Below are 22139 nucleotides of genomic sequence, written 5' to 3'. Positions count from 1 at the left end.
TCTTTATTTTGAGATAATTAGAGACCTACATACAGGTTTAAGAAAAAATACAGAGCTCTCCTGTGCCCTTTCCCTGTTTCCCCCAGTGGTAACATCACGCAAAACTCTCCTAAGAGACCACCACTGGGTATCCAGAGGGGGATACCACCGCCTCTGAAGATAACACCGTACCAGTGTTGCGGCAGCTGCAGAAACACACATTTCCATCCCCACAGAGAGCTCTCCTGTTGCCCTTGGGTAGGCACACACTCATCCTTCCTGGTAACCACTACTGTGTTCTCTATGTCTGTGATCTTGTCATTTCAGCAGTGTCCTTAAATGGAGTCATGCGTCGCATCATCTTTTGGGACTGACCGTTTCTCTGGGGATCCCTCCAGGTTACAGCATGTACCGTCAGTTCATGCCTTTTTCCTGCTCAGCAGGATTCCTTGGTTTGAGCATATGAGACTTTGTTCACCTGTTGAAGAGCATCTGGGTTGATTCCAGGTTGGGGCTCTTGTGACTAACACTACTATAAACGTTGGTGTACAGGGTTTTGTGTGAACATAAATCTTAATTTTTCTGGGATAAATGCCTAGGAGGACAATTGCTGAGTCATATGGTAGTTGCGTGTTAAGTTTTTTAAGAAACTGAACTAATTTCCAAAAGTGTGTTCCACCGGCAGTGTGTGGGTGATAGGATTTCTGAGCATCCTCGCCCTCATTTGCTGTTGCCACTATTTTTGATTTGAGCCATTCTGGGAGTTGTATAGTGATGCCTCATTATGGTTTTGATCCGCATTTGCCTGATTATTGGTTAATGGTGTTAGAAATACTTTCACATGCTTACTTGCCATTTGCCTATGTTTTTCAGCAAATCTCTTTCCATGTAGAAACCGTTTTCCAGTTGGATTGTTTGAGTTTATCCTGTGGAGTTTTGAGAGGTTTTTTGTTTGTTTGTTTCTGTTTTTAAGTATACAATCTAAATGCTAGTCCTTTGTTGGATATATATTTTTTGGTCTTTCCTTCCACTCTGTAGCTTATCTTTTCATTCTCCTAACAAAATTTTCTTAAAAAAAAAAAAAAAAAAAAAGAAGGATTTATTTGAGAGAGAGAAAGAGACTGTGTGTGTGTGTACACAAGCAGGAGGTACAGAGGGAGAGGGAGAGAGAATCTCAAACAGACCTTGCGCCAAGCACAGAGCCTGACACGGGGCTTGATCCCATGACCCCAAGATCATGGCCTGAGCCAAAACTAAGAGATGCCGAGTTGACTGTGCCACCAGATGCCCCCAAAATTCTCTACAAAGCAAAAGTTTTCAATTTTGACGAAGTCCAATTTATATGTTTTTCTTTCTCTGGCTTGTTATTTGGAGTCAAGCCTAAGAACTCTTTGCTTTTCCATAGATACTAAAGATTTCCCCCCAAATTTTATAGTATAATGTTTTGCCTTTAAGTCTGTGACCTATATTGATTTAATTTTGCATTAGGTATGAGACTCAAGTCATAGTGTCATTTTCTTCCCTTTTTGGATATCCGGTTGCTTCCTCTCCATTTGTTGAGAAGGCTAAGTTTCTGGCATGGAATTATTTTGCAGGGTTTTTTTTTTTTTTTTGAAGATTTCATTTATTTATTTGAGAGAGATCACAAACAGCGGGGAAGGGTAGAGGAAAACGCAGGAAACCCAACACAGGCCTCGATCCAAGGACCCTGGGATCATGACCTGAGCCAAAGGCAGACACTTAACCAACTGAACCACCCAGGCATCCCTGTTTTTGCAGTTTTAAATTCTGTTGATGACTTAGTGTAGGTCTGCTTCTGGGTTCTCTGTTCTGCTCCATTCGTCTGTGTGTCTCCAAGTGTTGATACCATACAGACATCATTACTGCAGCTGCATAATAGCAGATCAGGTGAAGTGATTCCTTAGCTATTCAAGTTCTTTTGTCTTTCCATATGAACTGAGGATAATCTTGTCTATGCCACAAGCCTTGCCAGAATGATGATAAAAACTTCATAAACGTGTCAGTTTGGGGAGAATTGACATCTTTACTGTGTCTAGTCTTCTGATCCTGGAACACAGTATATCTCTCCTTTCTTTAGATTTTGTTTTTGTTGTTTTTTTCCGCTTAGCGTTGTATACTTACTAGCACTGAAGTCCTTCATGTGTTTTGTTAGACTGACAACTAAGCAAATGTTTTTTTAAGATTTTATTTAAGAGGACGCCTGGGTGGCTCAGTTGGTTAAGCGGCTGCCTTCAGCTTGGGTCATGATCCCAGGGTCCTGGGATAGAGTCCCACATCGGGCTCCTTGCTCGGCAGGGAGCCTGCTTCTCCCTCTGCCTGCCTCTCTGTCTGCCTGTGCTTGCTCGTTCTCTCTCCCTCTGTCTCTGACAAATAAATAAATAAAATCTTTAAAAAAAAAAAAAGATTTTATTTAAGAGAGAGAGAGCAGGAGTGCTCCCACAAGCAGGGGGCGGGAGCAAAAGGAGAGGGAGAAGCAGGCTCCCAGCTGAGCAGAGAGCTCCACACAGGACTAGATCCCCGGGTCCCAGGACCATGATCCAAGCCTAAGGCAGAGGCTTCACTGACTGAATCGGTGCCACCTAAGTGTATTTTCTGAGTGATTGTGAGTGGCATTATATTTTTAATTTTGATGCCCACATGTTTGTTGTTAGTATTAGAAATACAGTTGATTTTTATATTCTATAATCTTGACCTTGATGAATTCACTTACAGGTTGTAGGAGATTTTTGGTTTTGTTTTGTTTTTTGAGATTCCTTGAATTTTCTTGTATACAATCATATCACCTACCAATATAAACAGTTTTATTTCTTCCTTTTTGATCTGTGTGCCTTTGTTTCCTTTTCATGTCTTATTGCACTAGCTGGAACTTACTGTGTGGTATTGAAAAATAGTGGTAAGAACTGACATTCTTGCTGTGTTCCTGATCTTAGGGGGAAGTAGTCTCATCATTAAGGATAAGGTTAGCTGTAAGAATTTTTAAATGCTCTTTATCAAGCTGAGGAAGTTCCTCTCTGTTCTTTTTTTCCCCCCCCAAGGAGTTTTATCACAAGCACGTGTTGACTCTTGTGAAATGCTTTTTCTGCACCAATCTGACTTCCCTTTTTTTAGCCTATTAATATTGATTTTGAAATATTGAACTGGCCTTCCACCTCTGAAATAAAGCCCCCTTGGTCATAGTGTATAATTGTATTTATAAATATAAATATTAGTGAATTCTATTTGTTAGTATTTTATTAAGTACTCAGATATTGTTCTATAGTCTGTTTTGTTTCAATACTGTCATCTGGTTTTTGGTGTCAGTGTAATAATAAATATAAATATATATAAATAAAATTTTGAATATTTTTATGCTATGTAATATGCATATATGTAATATGTTACATAACTTAATATGTACTTAACACATACTTATATTAACATATTACTTGTATATAGCATGTGAAACATCTTTAATATGTCAAATACATAATGTTAAAATTTTTAAATAACAAAAACATATAATAAGTTAGGTAATAATAAATACCAACTTCCTAAAATGACTTGGGAAGGGTTCCCCCTTTTGTTTTCTCAAAGAGGTTGTATAGAATTATGTTCTTTTTAAAATATTTGATATAATTCTCTAGTGAAACCATCTCAGCCTGAATATTTGTCTGTTTTATGTTGAGTGAGCTGTGGTACTTTGTGTTTTCAAAGAATTGACCTGTCTCATCTAAGTTGTTAAACTAATGTGTATGGAATTGTTCATGTTACCCCTTGGTTATTTTTTTGATGTCTGCAGGGTCTGCAGTGATTGCTGTTTACTTCCTGAAATCAACTGTTTGTGTCTTCTTTCCTTTACTTTGTCAGTCTTAGTTGTATAAATGGATCAAAGGTAGCCCTCTATATTAGCCCCTATTTTGTTTTCTTCTTCACAGCAAGCTAGGACATTAGTTCAAAGTCTACCAGCACTACACTAAAATTCTTATACCCTAGGTTGCTTAAAATACAGCCCAAATAAGTATATTTTTAGCCATTTAGAGACTTCCTGCTTTGCATACCCTGTGAAATTAACACTCACCATCTGCTAACCTTTGATAAACAAACTCAGGGGCTATTAAAGACCTCAAGCCGCTGGCTGCCCACCAGACTGCTGGGTGACGTCGTGTGGACACATAAAGCCTCTCTCCAGACCCTTCTCCCTCAGAAGTCCCTTGCCGTTGTCCCCTTCTAGGCACCTTGTCTGGAAGCTCTCCTGCCGTGAGGGATGTCCCCTCCAGTGCAGCCTGTCAGAATGCTGCCCAAAGGAAGTGGATTGTGCCATCTCCCAGTCATGTCTTTTTCCTGGATCGGCCCCTAATTCCTTGAACTCATAACAGTTTTGCCAGAAATGTATCAGTTTTATTGATCTTCTCAAGGAGCCAGCTTCTGTCTCATGGATTTTCTCTTTTGTTCTTCTATTTTCAGTTTCATTGATTTCTGCCCCTTTTTATTTCCTTCCTTCTGCTTGCTTTAAGTTTATCGTACTCTTCTTTTTCTAGGTTCTTGAGGTAGGAATGTAGATAATTGACTGACACCTTTTTCCTAATGTATGCATTTAGCATTCTAAAGTTTCCGCTCAGCAGTGCTTTAGTTGTATCCCACAAATTTAGATAGGTTGTAATTTCTTTTCCTTTCAGCCCAATATATTTGTTTGCTTTCCCAGGAGACTTCCTTAAATCAAAGATTATTTAGGGGCTCCTGGGTGGCTCTGTCAGTTAAGCCTTGCCTTTGGCTCTGGTCGAAATCCCTGGATCAAGCCCCACATCGGTCTCCCTGCTCAGCAAGGAGTCTGCTTCTCCCTCCCCGACAGCGCCCCGCCAGCTTATCTTGCTCTGCTCTCCCTTGCTCTCAAATAAAATCTTTAAAAAAAAAAAAAAAGAGAAATCATAGATTATTTAGAAATATGTTGGTTAGTATCCAAGTATTTGGAGATTTTCCTGTTGTCTTCATGTTACTGATTTCTACTTTGATTACATTGTAGTTACGAGAACACATTCTTGTGTGATTTCCATTCTTTTAAATTTGTTGGGGTTTGTTTTGTGGCCCAAGATATAGTCTAACTTGATAATATGTCTCATGGGTCCTGGGAAAAAGTGTGTTCTGCTCTTGTTGGTGAAGTATTCTGTAAAAGTCAGCTAGATCGCATTGGTTTGCTATGATTTTTTCCTTCTGTATCCTTGCTGATTTTTTTCTCTAGTTCTCTCAGTTGTAGAGAGAAGGGTATTGAGGTCTCCAACCGTAATTGTGGATTTGCCTGTTTCTCCTTTTATTTAGTTCTGCCAGTTTTTGCTTGACATACACTTTATATAGCTCTATTTTATTAGTTTCAGGTGTGGATTCTTGTCTTGCTGGTGGATTTATTCCTTTATCATTATATTATAACCCTTTTGGTCTCAGGCATTCTTCCTTGCTATGAAGTCTGTTTTATCTGATAATAATAATGCTTTCCTTTGACTCATGTTTGCATGATACAGCTTTTTCCATCCTTTGACTTTCAGCCTGCCTGTGTCATTCTAATCAAAGTGAGTTTCTTATTGACAGCATATAGTCATGTCATGTTTTTTCATCTACTCTGCCAGTTTTCGTCTTTTAATTGGGATATTTATAGTTTCCATTTATTGTAATTATTGGTATATTAGGACTTATTTTTACCAGTTTTTAATCTGCCCTGTTTTTCATTTCTTTTTCCAGTGTTCCTGCGGTTTATGTGAACATTTTTAAGAATTCTATTCACTTTATTTATATTTTTTAGTATATCTCTTTGATATAGGTTTTTTAAGGGTTGTTCTGTGTGTTAAACATTATAAATATATTTCACAGTCTACTGCTGTCATCATTTTCTCCATTTGAGGGACATATAAAAACCTTACCTTCTTTCACATCTCTTTACTGTGTCCCACCTTTGATATAATTGTCTTAAATGTTTCCTCTCCTCATATTTAGAATCACATAACTGTTATTCTTTTTGTTTAAACAGCCAGATCTAATTTAGAAAGCACAATAGGAGAAGAAGAAAAGTCTATTGTATTTATCTTTTTTTTTTTTAAGTTTTTATTTAAGTAGTCTCTACACCCAACATGGGACTCAAACTCATGACCCAGAGATCAAGAGTTACCTGCTCTTCTGACGGAGCTGGTCAGGCGCCCTTACTTAGATGTGTTTTTGTTTGCCGAGTTCTTCCTTCCTTCCTGACATTCTAGGCTCTTTTTATCATTCACTTTCTGTTCAGAGAACTTCTTTACCTCTTTTAAACATGCTTTTAGGATTGGTCTGTTATGGACAAATTCTGCTAGAGCCCCCCCCCCCCACCCTGCCCCCAAGAATGTCTTGATTCTCCCTTCATTCCAGACAGTCATTTTCACTAGATACAAGATTCTGGACAGAGAGTTTTCTGTCACCCCTTGAAAAATGTGCCGCTTTCTTCTGGCCTCTGTGGTTTTTTGATGAAAAATCTGCTGTCACTTGAGTTTTTTTTTTTTCCTCCGTAGGCAAGCCATCATTTTCTCTGGCCTGTCATTTTCTCTGGCTGCTTTCAAGAACTTTTCTTTGTCTTTAGTTTTCAGAAGTTGAGTTATGATGTATGTTGGCATAGATTTATTTGGATTTGTCCTCAGCTTTTTGAATCTGGATTCCTGTCTGTTGCCAGATTTAGAAAGTTTTCAGCCATTGTTTCTTCGAGTACTTTTGCAACCTTATTCTCTTTTTCCTCTTCTTTCCTGACTCCAGTGACACAAATATTAGAGCTTTTTTTTTTTTTTTTAATAGGAGCAAGGGTTCCTGAGGCTCTATGCATACATTTTCAGTCTGTTTTCTCTTAGTTGTTTAGATTGGATACTTTCTGTCATTTTGTCATCTAGTTCACAGATTGTTTCCACTGTCCCTTCCATTTTGCTGTATTTTTCAGTTCTAAAAACACCATTTGGTTCTTTATATCTGTTATTTCTTTGATAAGATTTTCTCTTTGCCAAAGGTTTGTTTTTCATTTGTCTCAAGCATGTTTGTATTGTTGAGATATTTTTCTATTTAAAACTCTTAAAAGATTTTCAGTTGCTTTAAAATTTTTGTCATCCATTTCTTTTTTCTTTAAGATTTTATTTATTTATTTGTCAGAGAGAGAGAGAGAAAGCACACAAGCAGGGGGAGCGGCAGGCAGAGGGAGAAGCAGGCTCCCTGCTGAGTGAGGAGCTGGTTGTGGGACTCGATCCCAGGACTCTGGGATCATGATCTGAGGTGAAGGCAGACACTTAACCTACTGTGCCACCCAAGTGTCCCTTGTCATGCATTTCTGATATTTCTGTCATTTGGGCATTGGAATCTGTTATCTTTTTTTCTTTCAGTTTGAGATCTTCCTGGTTCTCAGTATGTTGAGTGATTTTTCCTTGAAGTCTGGACATTTTTTATATTATGTTACGAGACTTGGGATCTTTATTTAAATTGTTTATTTAACTGGTTTCCACTCTTGGGCACAACCTCATTACTGCCAGGTGAAGGTAGAAGTGCATAGTCCGGGCTGAGCTTCTGTTGACCTGTGGGTGGAGGGAGTGCTCCTTGTTACTGCTCTGTGGGGCCGAGAGCGCCCATGTTCCACGTCTCCCACACCACCACCACCACCACCACCACCACCATGGGGGCTTGGGGTCTCTGCTGACACTGTGGGGAGGGCTGGGGGCGGCTCATGACCAGCTACCGGGAATGAGAGTCTTGGCTCTGTGCTGCTACACCACCCTGCTATAATGAGGTTCTCCGGCCTTACTGGGGGACGTCTAGGCCCCCCACTCAGCCTTTGCTGGCATGGGTCAGGGTGGGGTCCCAGATTTTCCTGTGCTGCTTGGCTGCAGTAGAGCCGTTGATGTGTAAAAGTTTTTTCCTTGCTAGGCTGCCCTCATCTGGCTCTACGGCTACACAGAGCAGCTTTGGGGCGGGAGGTGGGTGGGGTAGGGCTTTTTAAAATCTTCACCCATTGCCATTTGCAGATTGCCAGCTTGTTCAGCTCCAGGTCTAGGGTATGTGAGGCGAAAGGAAAACCTGAAGAACTCACCCGTGTCCTTTCTCAGGCCCCAAGGTCCCTGGCCAGTCTGCCTTCTTTGCTACACTTTCAAAGTCTCCTTATGTTGCCTTTATATATACTGTCTAGTGTCTTAGGTTGTACTGAGTGGGAAGAAGTACTTCCATCTCAGCTTCTGGAAGCAGAGGTATACCTTGGCCTTGAGTATTATTTTTGTACATTGCATTCTACATTAGAGAGTTTTTGGTTTTGTGCTCCTCCTCTCAACACTGTGATTATCTCACTGCCTTATTAGGATAAGGAACCTAATTTCCTTTGGGATAAGGAACCTAATTTCCTTATATGGAATTTTTCCATTCTTCCTGATTGCCTTTATAGTCTTAGTTCTTCCATTTCACTATGATGATGATGTGTTTAGATGTGAAGTTATTCTTATTTATCCTTCTCATGGGTCACAGTTATTTTGGATCTGATAGTCCCTTTAATTTTAATTCTGTTGAAATTCTGAGGCATGATTTCTTTTAATGTTGGCTCTATACCGCATTCCCTATTTTCCCGTTCCCAAACACCAATTAGAACTGTATTGGACCTTTTCCTTTAATCCTCCATGTTGCTTAAACCCACAGTTTCCTCTCCTCTTAACTCTTTGTTCCTCCTTCTGGTAATTTTCTTCAGTCCCTATTCCAGTTAAATTTTCTCATTTTTGCTGATTTCATTTTTTTTAAACCCATCCATTCACTATTTAATTTTAAAGACTGCAATTCTTATCTCTGGACACATTCTAGAAATCTACCTATTTTTTCATATTATTTTACTCTTATAAATTCGGTTCCTTTTTCATGGTATTTGTCATCTTGGGTAGACATTTGACCCATGAATGACACAGGCTTGAACTGTACATGTCCACTTTACATGAATTTTTTTACAGTACAGCAATGTAAATGTGTTTTCTCTTCATTATGATTTTCTTAGTAACATTTTTTTAGCTTACTTTATTGTGAGAATATAGTATATAATATATAACATAGAAAATATGTATTACTCTACTTATGTTATCAGTCTAGAGTGGACTATTAGTCAAGCGTGGACTGTTAGTAGTGAAATATTTGGGGAGTCAAAGTTGTATGTGGGTTTTTCAGCTGCACAACATGGGATGGGGGAGGGGAGTAGTGTCAGTGCCCCTAACCCCTATGTTGTTCAAGGATCAACTGTACTTTTTTAGGTTTTTGTTTTTGTTTTTGTTTTAAATCAAATTCTTGGAAGTGTAATCTACCTGCAGGTGGTGGGCTTGTGATGGATTGTTTCTTTGAGTGTCTTGTAATTTTAGATTGTGAGCTCATCTTCAAGGAGCTGTAAATGTGAGAATCCTAATTCTTGGGTTGAGCACATGTCCTTCCAAAGTAATTCTTCCAGGCATCCTAGTCATGTCACTTTCATTCTTATTGTTGCTCAGTTCTTGATTTGGAGGTTCATTGTGCACATGTTTATGTAAATTTGAATTTCAAACCCACCTGTCTTAACCAGCCCATGATTAGTCTTCAAAGGGAAATGTTTTTCCCATTCATTAAAGAGGCCAGGCAGAGTGAAAGAAGTCTCCTCATCTCCCTGAGCTAGTGAATAAATGTTTTCCTTCCTACCCTTTCACTTCAGACCTAACCTTGAGAAGAACTCAGAGTTAGCTCTCTACTCCCTCCTTCACATGGGCACAAGCTCTTATGCTCTGTCCCGTACACATTTTACACTCAATACTGACACATCTGGGCCCCTATTGCTTTTTTTCTGTTTCTTCTCTTTCCTAAGCATCTAGAATTTTCCTTTCTTTCCTAAAAGCTCAGCTATGCTTTTTTTTTTTTTAATGTGTATTTTATCCAGCATTTCTGGATGTTTGACCCAAAAGGGTTTTCAAACAAAAAGATTTTCTACTAAAGTACGAATACTTACCTGTTTGAGCTACAAGATGTAGAGTATGAAGAGTTTGTTGGAGGGACCCCTGGGTCGCTCAGTTGCTTAAGCATCTGACTCTTGGTTTCAGGTAGGGTCATGATCTCAGGGTCATGAGATCAACCCCCGCATCAGGTTCTACACTCAGCGGCTGAGTCTGCTTGAGATTCTCTCCCTTTCTGCCCCTCCCCCTGCTCTCTCAAATAAATAAACAAATCTTTTAAAAAGTTTGTTGGAGGAATTTTTAACATATGGAAACTACACGTCTTCCTTGTCTTTTGCCCAGCAAGGTGCAGTTCAGTGGATATGTTACTCTTTTGTCTGTTAGAGCTTTGGTACAATCTAGATAACAGTTACCATAATAAAGTGCATTTAAGCCAAACTTCTAAAGCAGAAAATAACAGTGGAACAAGAATCAAGCCAAAGTCCATGTCTAGATATGTGAGTTTTGTTCCAAGAGCACATAGATTTGTGACACTCATCTTTCTGTATACATACGAAACACAAGAAATATTTCCATTTGCATATAGAAATTCTTTTCATTCTCAGTATTTGCTGCTCACTACATGTTGGCAGCGTCTTTATTTGGCTTCACCTTTTTCTGTTGGCAACTTCTATGGTTGACTCTTGAGCAACAAAGGGGTTAAGGGCACCAAACCTCTGCATAGTTGAAAACCTGCATATAAATTCTGACTCCCCAAAAACTTAACTCTTAATATTCTACTATTGTCTGGAGCCGTACTGATAACATAAACCATCACTTAACACATATTTCCGATGTATTATATAACATATTTTTACAACAAAACACACTAGAGAAAATAAAATGCTATTAAGAAAATCACGAGGAGGTAGGCTCCTGGGTGACTCAGTCAGTAAAGCGTCACACTCTCGGTTGCAGCTCAGGTCATGATCTTGTGGTTGTGGGACTGAGCCCTGAGCAGGGCTCTACACACATGTGGAGTCTGCTTCACATTCTTTCTCCCTCTCGTCTGTTCCTCCCTGCTTTTGCTCGCTCTCTCTCTCTCAAATAAATAAATAAAATCCTTAAAGAAAGTCACAAGGCAGGGGCATATGGGAGGCTCAGTCAGTTAAGTGTACAACTCTTGGTTTGGGCTCAGGTATGAGCTCAGGGTCGTGAGATCGAGCCCCCCATTGAGCTCCACACTCAGCGCAGATTCTGCTTGAGATTCTGTCTTTCCCTCTCCCTCTGCCCCTTCTTGTGAGCGCGCACTCTCTCTCTCTCTCTCTCAAATAAATAAATAAATCTTTTTTTAAGAAAGAAAGAAAATTACAAGGAAGAGAAAATACAGGTACAGTACTGTCCTGTAAAAAATTCTAATGTATATGGAACCACATAGTCATTCAAGGGCAACTTTACAATGTATTGGGCTTTATATTTTAAATAGAAGAAGATATCGAACAAGACTGAGAAATTCCAGGATTTCCATTTTAACCTGGCAATCTTAACCTTTGATTTCTTAGGTTATAAAAGCTGTTCAGTGAACATGATTAGATTTGGCCTGTTTTGTTTCATGTGCCTGTGTAGTAAAATTACATAAGATTTGCCACTCGCCCCATGTTTAAGTCTACAGTTCATTTGTATTAAGGACATGCACATTGTTGACAACCATTGCCAAAATCTATCTCCAGAACTTTTCCATCTTTTCACACTGACACTCATGTCCATTAAACAATACCTCCTCATTCCCCGCCTTCCCCAGGCACTGGCAGCCGCGATTCTACTTTCTGTCCCCAAATTTGATCTAGGTACATTATATAAATGGAATCATACAGTGTTTCTCCTTTTGTGACTGGAATGTTTCCCTTAGCTAATGTCTTTGAGGGTCAACCTTGTTGTGACATGTGTCAGAATTTCCTCATTTTCAAGGCTGAGTAACATTCTAGTGTATGTTTATGCCATATTTTGTCTATCCATTTATCTATAAATGGGTTGCTTCTTTTTGGCTGCTGTGATCATGAATGGGGCATGCTTTAAAATGATGCGGTAAGAAGCGTAAAACTTGTTATGGTTAAATGCTGACAATTCTGATATCCTTGTCCTGTAGGTTTATTGCCTGTAACCATGGGAAATCATGAGAGGTTAAATAGGCCCTGTCTCTGAGTGACGATGGATGTAGTTCTGAAGAAACAGGCTAGGCTGAATGTCAGCAAAGAAATAGGCCATTTGGACTTACGTCAGGGAGAGAGGAGCCAGGGCCAGGAGAGCTTGGTCTAGGTTTGGAAAAGGTGTGTGGAGGTAACACTTTCACAGGTGCAAACCAGGGAACCAGGGTCAGACCAGGGCCTTCAGGGCCACAGAATGAGTCAGTCCAGCATCGGGGTGTGGGGGCCATGGGAGTGCTCGTGATGGTGGGGTTCTGATCAAGGTGTGAGGGGTGGGGGAGGGAGTGGGTCCTCTGCAGCTCCTGGTCTCAGCAGAACTAAAGTTCTTTGCTAACAGAAGAAGCAAAATTAATCATTTAGGCCACGTGGGGCTACTGATGCTACATCATGCTAATTTAATTAAAATTTTACTGGAGAGTCTTTGTTTCCATTATATGGAAAATAATATTCCAAATTAAATATATTACTCTGTGTAAAGAAGAAAGGAAGAATTCTTTCTATACTGAATGAGACAAATTTCCCACTTCGAATACTGACCCAGACTTGGCTTAAGCTGTCCTTCCCACAAGTTACAGATAAGGGGATAGAAGCGAGACCACAAAAAATCTTCAGGGGTGGGGGAAACATACCTGTTTTTAAAAAGAAGAAGGGAGTGGATTTCTCAAAGCCTAGAAGTTTCCCAGCGTTTTTCTTTTATACAGAAAACTCTTGAAATTTCTAGACTGTTTTTGTCACTGCTTATACATATTTCTTTGAATAGTGACTAGCAAAGGGACAGATTTTGTTCACTACAAGAATAGTCTTCAAACTTCCGATATCAAAGGAAATTTTCCCAAGAGTGGAGTTCAGAAAACCATATGTGCCCAATACCAAAAAGGTGAAAAGATGAGTTGACATGTTTTTTGTTGTTTTCACAGAATAGTTGCCTCTTTTTTCTGTTATATTAACAAGTAAGATTTTGCTAACTTTTTTTGATCATAGTCTAAGGATACATTTGTAGCACATGTTTTAAACTTATTTTTCATGATCTCTTTTTGTTTTTCAGATTTTTTGTTTAAGTTCTTGGTTATTGGAAATGCAGGAACTGGCAAGTCTTGCTTGCTTCATCAGTTTATAGAAAAAAAATGTAAGTGACATCAGATGGTCCGTGTTTCATGCATGTCTTCCCCTGAGAGTGCTCTCTTGCTCAAATTTGTTTATAGCAAAACTTCTGAACATTATTTCAAGAAAAAAGTTATAGTTTAAAAGTATGTTAAAATCATATTAAAAGTTTATATTAAGCTTCTAGCAGTATGACTGAGTTTTTTATTAAGTTATTTCTGTTTTATGGTGGTTCATTGTTCAATATATTATCATATTGTACACTTTCCAGATACTCTAATACATTCCAGATATCAAAATACAACATGGTGAGGCGGAAGGCCACAGAGGACTTTCCTGCCCTGACAGGGAGCCGCCCAGGAAGCCCGAATAGTACATTGTAGATAAGAGTCCTCTTGGGTCCTTGGTGGCCTTGTACTGTAGTGAAGGTGGTTATTGTCATTGGTTCTGTTTTGTAGGTTTAGGAAACAGGTTTAGAGCAGTTGGGTGTGTGCCCTTGGGAATGTACCCTAGAGTTGGTCAGACTCAAGTCTAGGTCTTTTGACCACAGACCCGTCTTTTTGCCATTGACTTACACTGTTTTGGTAAGGGAAGTTGAATATTTTATTCCAAGGTAGTATCAAAGACTTGTAAGTTGAAAGACCCTTAAAATGAACAGTGCTTTTACAATCATGGGCAGAATTGTGGAGGATGACCTATTTCACAGCAATCGGGTGAAGACACAAAAAATAATTAATTTCACGTACTGCATGTGCACCTAAGTGGTGATGGGTCACATGGGGAAACAGACAGCAGAGGGAATCCTTGGCAAGGAGCTTTGAAAAATACTATAGGAACGTATTCTGCTACTTCTGTGTTCATTGTCCAAGAGCTTGTTGGGACCTCTGTCTCGTGACATGGAGCCCGCACGGGCTAGTCACAGAGCCAATCCTCAGTGAATGTAACAAGTATTTCCTCATTGGGCGGTCCAGGTCTCTTCACAAGGTGCCAAGACTGCACTGTAGCATCTCAGAAAAAAGTGCCCCAAGGACGTTGGGTGCAGAACCCACCTGCCTATCTTTGTGTCCGCTCCCTGTGGCGAGCTCTCCCTTGACAGTCCACCCCTAACTCCTTACCATGGCGACATGTGTGTTGGGTTAGTCTGCATGGTCTGTGCATGATGGGAAGATCTCCACTTGATTGGTCCTGTGGCCGTACTGTAATCAGGACGCCCTTGGACTTCAGCCATCACCTTCTGATGCTTTTACTCAGAGGTTTCTCATTAGCTTGAATTCTAGAATGTCCACACTAGTTCCCCATCTTCTGGGACAGGCTGGTGTGGTCAGTATTAACTGGTCAGTCCCCCACCCCTGGCCCCAGGAAACACTCAGCACACCTCAAGTGGCATTGGTGATTTCTAGCACACTTAGATTCTGCCCTACGGTTAAGAAGTGTAGGTCAGTCATGGGCTGTGTAGCCATGTTATTAGTGATAACTCGGCACTTCATCCCCCACAAGGGCTTTTTTCACAGACCGTTCATTCCGGGTGGGTTTAGTGAGCTGCTCTTTTTACCTGTCTCTCAGTAGAGAAAGTATTGACTTCTCCAACAAATTCATTCCAAATTACTGTCACACAACCTGCAAATTCATGGAAACTCAACAGCTATGATGTGTTCAGAATTTTTGTTATTCGGTTTTGTTTTATTTTGTCTATCTTTTCCTCCTTTTCCTTTAATCTTTGGTGTCCGTCAAGTTCCTTTTGGGGGCTACAGTCCTTTTCCTTCCCTTTTATTTCTTTGGAATAGTTATCCATTCAGGTAGTGGAGACAGTCACCACCTCAGTACTGACAGAGTCACACCTCAGTGACAGACCTGTCACTGGGCTGTCGGCCCTTCAGACTGGCCCCCAGGTACTTTATGCTGTCTCCACGTGTGAGTGCCCTTGCAGCAGACAGGTGGCTGTGACTGTCTGTGGCATGGCCACCTCCAGGCCTAGGCTTTACAATGGATGGCTCGCTCTAGGGGTTTTGTGAAAGAGCCTTATCATCTCCTCCAGAGTAGGAACTGTATGTGTATTCTGTTTAAAACAGTGTGTGCTTCTTATCAGCTGACCACTGGAAAAATGAAAGGCTACAGTAAATTACATTTCCATTGACTTTAACCCTTGATTTTGCTTGTTTAAATCTATAAGTCTGTTTCTTTAATGTTCTCAAATTAAATATCTTGTTCTTTTTCTTTTACAGTCAAAGATGACTCAAATCATACAATAGGAGTGGAATTCGGTTCAAAGATAATAAATGTTGGTGGTAAATATGTAAAGTTACAAATATGGGATACTGCAGGCCAAGAACGATTCAGGTAGCTTTCTCTCTAATGTAATAAAAATATTTGAAAATTGGATTTGAAATAACCAATTGTAGTCTCTTTATGTATACATATATATAGTCTCCTCCTTCCCAGCAACGATTTCAGAAACTTCACCTCCGGAAGCTTTAAGACAAGCCAAAAGTCAAGTTTTCTCCATGCAGCATTGATTTACTAAAGAATGCATTAGAGTCTCTCGAGTGAATGCACTCTCCTGTAGAGGCTGATTTATTCTTTGGGACGAGTGAGTGCATTAGAGGGTGTGGTATTGTGTACTCTACAGTATACTTTAGATTGAAATGAAGGCAAAGTAATAGCACAGCAGTTCTCTTCACTTTTACAGGAGAATTTTTAAAAACCTCTTTTGGCATTTTTGTTTTGTTTTATATTAAGTAGGGCATGTTCTGTTGGTTGATACACATCCCACCAAATATTCTGTCCTGCACATTTTCGTTACACCACAGTCATGACTGGTGTTTGGAAGGATGACCCCAGATCACTGCAGATGAGATTCCATGTTTAATATTCTGTAACTACTAAAGCAGGGAAGTGGATTAGGATTTTAGTTGTGGTTTTTGAACAGATACTCAAAGTCAAAACAGAACAGATACGCAGTTTTAAAACTTAGTTAAGTAAAACTCATTCTCATTGGTAGCATTAAAGTCAGGTGTATATTGTATTTGAAATGGTCAATAATTGCTTCAAAAAATTTTAATCACAGTTATTCTTCTGGAACCACTGATTCAACACTGTGGATTCAAGCCAGACTTAATGTGTTTTCCCCCCAAACCCTTACTAAAATGACTATAAAACAATTGAAATGGCATTTACTCACAAAGACCTAGAAAGCAAGAGTACATAATGATGATGAAGCGATTCCTCCCCCAAAAAACCCAAATGTCAGTGATCCAGAATGGATGCTGAGTGCCTGAAAGCAGAGGGAGCTACATCTTCAGGGCCTGTCATGGGGGAAGGGTGGCAAGCGGGGGCCGCATCCTCCTGCTGAGTCCCAGAAAAGGTCAAGATGTGGAAGCCTTGGGTTCTGCAGGAGGGAGGGTTAAAGTGTTTATATCTGCCTGTGTACGCACCCACAGGAGAAGTTCAGTGTGAGTGAAATAGGGTCAGGACTTGGAATTTCTAAGGCCAGCAGAGGGCAGGGATGAGGGAAGGACAAGAAAAGGGAAATTTGTGCAAGTTTGCAACCCCAGGCCTCTCCCCACTTCTTCCCGGTTGCCGGCATCCGGGTGTGTATGTGTTCTCAGGCAAGGGAAACAGTTTTTCTCTCTAGAAAAATGAATAGCTCCAGAGGAAAGGCCAAATATATGAACGTGTTGGGTCCCCTCAATAAAACAGCCCACTCACTGTAATTTTCCACCAAAGAAATGAGATCCCCGATGTACCGGGCCCACCTCACACCCACTACCTGAGTGGAGGGGTCTACAGTCCCAGCCAGTATGTATCATGTGAAGTTGTGGAGGACTCGGACAAACTGAAGATGCAAACAGATCCCAAGAAAAAAAGAAATAGTCCCACTGAAGGACTAGCAAGAGGAATGGCATTACACCGTTACGCAGCAACTTGCCTAAGCTCGAAGGCACGGAAGCCTTGCCCTCCGAACTCCGCGTGGAAAACTCCTCTCCAGCTGAAACACCAGGCTTGGCCAAGCTGTCCATCAAGTGTGAGAATTAAGGCAGAAGAGCTATAGATACTCAAGAATAGGGGAAACAAAGGCCATCTTTTCACATATTCTTAGACGTTACAGGAGGAGATACTTCGTCAACACAAGGAAGTAAACGCTGAAAGAGGAAGGTGAAGTCCAGCCAACCGGGGACCCGGCTGGGGAGGCGAGCCGGGACAGGGCAGCGCGGCCGTCAGGCAAAGGTGCTGCGGGCAGGAGGAGGAGGAGATGCAGGGAAGGGGCTGGGAGCATACGAGTGAGCTAGATTCTCGTCAAAGCAGGAAGGCAGTAAGCCCTGAAACTCATAAGTCAAATGGTTTCGCAAGCGTTTTATAGAAAGATGGAAGCAAATACCAGGAAGACAAAACTAAGATCCATGAAAGTAGGCACATTCGTATTTTGTTGTTGTTGCTTCTCCAAAGCCCGGGGTAGAATGTAGCACATGGACGTTCACCATGTATTCCATCAATGACTGCATTTAGGAAATCAGATCTGAAGATGGCCTCGGGGAGTGGGGCTCCAGGGAAGAGTGCGGCAGGAGACTGCAGACTGCAGCGTTGGGCCCGTTAGCAGTCTTTGCTTTTCAAACTAGGTGGCTGTATTACTTCTGGTTTAAACTACTTTGAGAAAATTAAATACCTCAGAAAAGTACTTTTCTTAAGCATTTAGCTTGTATACCTGAATAATTTGTCAAATGGCATGTGTCAAGGTGAGATAAATGACGGTGAAGTCAACGACTCAGCATGGGTGTAACTTAGTTTCTCTTGAGGAAACTCTTACATACCTCTTTCTCTAGAAACCTGCTAGTTTCTAGAAACTAAAATAGAGAAAAAGTTGCCTCTTCACATATGTGGAAAAGAAGCCTCCCTCCAACTTGGAGAGGGAACCGCAGGAAGAACTCGCAATCCAGTCCTCCTCACACGGCGCCTGTCTGCCATTTCTTAAAGCATGTGCCCATCTGCAGAGCGGTCTAGAGGTAGAAAAGGGAAGCTTCAGGCGCCCTATCTGCCTTTGGAGTTTAGGAGCTAAAAATACATTTAAAAAGAGCTGCTCTTTTCAAAGTGTCGAAGGCGTAATGAGTCCCTCTGTTTATTTTTGATAAGGTCCCCAGTTCTCTTCTCACCCTGAAGGGAAGCAATGTTCTGTGGTGCCCATTTTCTGACACCCGATGAGGGGGGCGGGGTTTCCCATACCAGTTCTTCAGCTCTCCAGCATCAAGTCTGTGGCCAACAATTCAACTAGTTCTGATTCTCTGGAGTTAGCAGCGGAGGCTAAGGGTGCCATCCCGCAGACCCACTCCCACTTCATACACCAGTCACAGGCCCCAGGACCCATCTCCCAGGCCCAGCAGTTTGTTAGAGTGACTCACAGAACTTGGGAAAGCGCCGTATATTTACTGCTGCCGGATCATCACAAAGGGCAGAACCCAGGAGCAGCCAAATGGAAGAGCTGCACTGGGCGCTGCTGTGGGAGCTGAGTGCTGAGCTCCCAGGCCCTCTGTGGGCGCACTCCTCTCCCTCCAAGTGTTCACGAATCAGAAGCTCTCTGACCTCCATCATTTAGGGTTTTTTTATAGAGGCTTCCGGAGGTAAACAGGACTGATTAAATCGTTGCCCCTTGGAGACTGAACTCAGTCTCCAGCCCCCGAGCACCAGGAGCATTGTAGGTCTTGATGAGGAATTGGCTTGCTCAGGAGAATGGACCGAGGGACACAAGTGGCAGTGGGGACATCATGGTAGTGGGGCCACCAGGCACAGGGACTGCAGGAGTCCAGCCGGAGACTCGGTGATTTGGATTATGATGGCACCGATGAAGATGGCAGGACCTGCGCAATATAGTCTGTGTTCTGTTCGTGAGACAGAACCGACTCGTGGGTCCAGCATGGAGATGGGCAAAAAGAGGAGGCGAGGATAAACGCGGAGCGTTCTGGTATAAACAGAGGGTTGGTGGTGCCCTCCTCCGCCCCAAACCAGGATGGACCTGCAGCCTGGGAACCAAAGTGTTCCGTCTTACAAATGTGACATGGGGCATGTTCAGGAGGCAGTCATATGGAGACAGTGGGGCAATGGCCAGATCTTACAGAAGTAGTCTGGGCTGAAGAGGACATTGGAGTCAAGGTGTGAGGACGAAAGAGAACGCGGGACTGAGCCCCAGCACTGAGGAGCTCCAGTACAAACAAGGCAGGCCTGGAAGAGTGACCCAGAGCTCAAGGAGGAGAGCTGGCCGGTGAGAGAGGAGGCCGTTGTGGCTGTAGAGGTGGAACGAGGGAGGCGTTCAGGGTAGGGTGAGGACCAAGAAATGCCACTGGGCTCAGAGCTGCAGAGTAAGGGAGGCAGACACCGGAGAGGAGGGGAAGAGAGGGAAACAGCAGGCAAAGATGACTCTTCGGAGGACTTTGGATCCAGAGAAGAACTCTGGAAGGACAGGGCTGCATATCTTCTTGTATTTTAAGATGGGAGGTATCAGAGCACATTTTATGTTGCTAATGGGGAAAATATCTAATGAAGAGGAAGAGACTGATAATGCAGAGGAGCAAGTGTTAGTGAAACTAACCCGCAGGACTGGAGAACAGCTAAGATGCTCGGAGGCGCTCGGTGCGGATAGGTAAGCTAGGTAAAGCCCTGTTTCCTTGGCAGTAAGCTAGGATGGGCTGGAGGGAAGTACTGAGGGGCGAGGGTGGCTGTGGGTTCATGGTTGGAAGATGAGCGTATTCCCGTCTGAGGACTTCCCCTGGAAAAGAGTGGGGGGCAGCTGTGCAGGAGCCTGGAACCCCAGAGGGAGCAGAGTAGGATGGCTGAGTTCTTAGTGGCCACCTAGCTCTACAGAACGCTTCTCCTCTCCCGCTAAGTTCAAAGATAACCTCAAGTTCTGTGGGAGAGCTTCATCTCCCTGTTCGAAAATGTCCTATTTGTCTCAGTCTAATGTCCCCACCTCCCCAGCGTTTCTGTGACATAATTTCAGACAGAAGAGCCCCCTTACACTCAGATGTCTGAACCGTTTCTGTTTGAAGCAACATCTATCCCCATGTCGAGGTTTACCCAGAAACATGGGTGATGGTGCTCAGTAGGAAGGGTCTCGATTGGCGGGAAGTCAAAGCAGTGTGATTCTTTCAGGTCTGTGACGAGAAGTTACTACAGAGGCGCCGCAGGAGCTCTCCTCGTCTATGACATCACCAGGTAATGTGCACTCCCCCGTGGGAGATGCAGCTGGGGGCTCTGCTCCCCGAGTCCCGTCTTCCCGAGGTGCACCTGCGTGTCGTGTGTGTGCTGTGTGGCTGGGAATCTGGAATCCCCTCAGCCCTTTCGTTTGGGGTCTTAGAGGCGATGGAGGCAAGCCCTCCCCCTGCTTACCCGGTCAAGAAATCTGCGGGTGAGGTTCGAGATACATAAAGCATTCCTGGGGTGTGTGTCTTTTAGCATGGTGCTTTGACATACTCCTCCAGGCTCACAGGGGGGAAGCTTGCACGTGGTCATTTAGTAGAAGTAATGGACACTGATGAGCGTTGAGGGCACAGGCTCTGCCCTGCGGTTGCCTGGGTTCAAGTCTCAGTTCCAGGTCAGTAGCTGTGTGATGTCCTCGGGCAAGGTGCTCTCACTCTCTGGACTTCAGTTTCCCTGTTATATGCAGTCATGCTGATTGTGTTACATTCACGAGAGTTTCTCGTTGTTAAATTGGTTAATGTGAAGCTCTCGGCACGTGCTAAGAATCTGAGTGCGCTGTCCCGTGTGTAGCTGTCACTCACATATCACGAATTAAATTAAAAAGTCAGTTCCTTGGTCTCACTTCCCCATCTCAGGTCCTCAGTGCCCACACGTGGCTGGTGGTTGCTGTATTGGACAGTACAGGTCATAGAACATTCTCGTCCTTGCAGAAGTCCCAGCAGACAGCACCAACCTCAGTGTTTGCTGACACCACCTGAAAAACAGCATCTCTGCCCTATCGTCTGGTGGCTGTCTGGGTGGGAACTTGCACAGCTAAGAGGGTCACCCTTGTGCTGTGACATAACCCCCGTCTGCATGTTCAGGATGAGGCACGCTGGCCAGGAGATGGGCAGCTGCTGGCCCAGTCCCCCTGCACTTGCTCAGGTGGTGAAAGGCTCAGCCTGCTCATGAGTGAGGTCATGAGGCTGTCTAGGGGTGCCGGCAGGGCGGATGTATCCCCGGGTGTGTCTGAGCTGAAAACAGATCTCCTGGAGTTCAACAGACCTGGGCAAGCCCTGCCTCTGCCGCTGGCTGCCGTTGTGCCTTTGGGCAACTTAACTAAACTCTCTGGGTTCAGGTTTCTCATGGAAAAGCGAAGTTAGAGTATATGTCACAGAGCCCTTAGAAAGAATGTGATAAATCCTACAAAACAAAGTACCACCGCACTGCACAGAGCTGGTGACTGGCTGGTCACCCGCAGTGGTTGGCTCTCCCATCTTGCTTACCCATGTTGCACATAGTGGCGCTTGGAGTTAAGAGCTCAGTAAATATTTGTACAATGAGTAAATGAATGTCTGTTTCCTTTTGCACCTTGACTGGGCAAACACACACAGCAAAACCTCTGACTCGCGGTTTCATTTTTCTGGAAACAGAACAGTCCAGCCCCACTAGGTATGGTGTGTGGTTGGGCCTTCAGGCTTCCTGCGTTGAATTCAAGCTTGTCGGCTTTACCCTGACATGTGCAAAAGTGGCGTGTGAGTAGTGTGAATGACTGGAAAGAGTTGCTGGTCTTATAAAATACATGTACTGTTTTCACAATCTTATATTACGCAGCCGAGAAACCTACAATGCGCTTACTAATTGGTTAACAGATGCCAGAATGCTAGCGAGTCAGAACATTGTGATCATCCTCTGTGGGAACAAGAAGGACCTGGACGCCGACCGTGAAGTTACTTTCTTAGAAGCTTCCAGATTCGCTCAAGAAAATGGCAAGTGACCCTTTACC

At 42.6% G+C, this 22139-nt stretch overlaps 1 protein-coding gene across 4 annotated transcripts in view; it reads left to right on the top strand.

Annotated features, from left to right (window-relative positions):
• Nucleotides 1-22139, top strand: part of RAB4A (RAB4A, member RAS oncogene family) — a 45207-nt gene that overhangs the window by 13321 nt on the left and 9747 nt on the right. For 2 of the 4 annotated variants that reach the window (XM_032841089.1, XM_032841090.1), the window contains exons 2-5: nucleotides 13137-13217; nucleotides 15415-15529; nucleotides 20327-20389; nucleotides 21968-22122. In XM_032841089.1, the coding sequence (XP_032696980.1) occupies nucleotides 13137-13217; nucleotides 15415-15529; nucleotides 20327-20389; nucleotides 21968-22122 (414 nt within the window). Of the gene's footprint in view, nucleotides 1-13136; nucleotides 13218-15414; nucleotides 15530-20326; nucleotides 20390-21689; nucleotides 21889-21967; nucleotides 22123-22139 lie in introns of those variants that run through there. The other 2 variants (XM_032841092.1, XM_032841091.1) reach the window with 2 other exon arrangements.

Source organism: Lontra canadensis, unplaced genomic scaffold, assembly GCF_010015895.1.
Source record: "Lontra canadensis isolate GAN:19392208 unplaced genomic scaffold, GSC_riverotter_1.0 scaffold120, whole genome shotgun sequence".
NCBI lineage: Eukaryota > Metazoa > Chordata > Mammalia > Carnivora > Mustelidae > Lontra > Lontra canadensis.
Note: the sequence above shows the minus strand (reverse complement) of the source record. Positions and strands in the feature narration are given on the sequence as shown.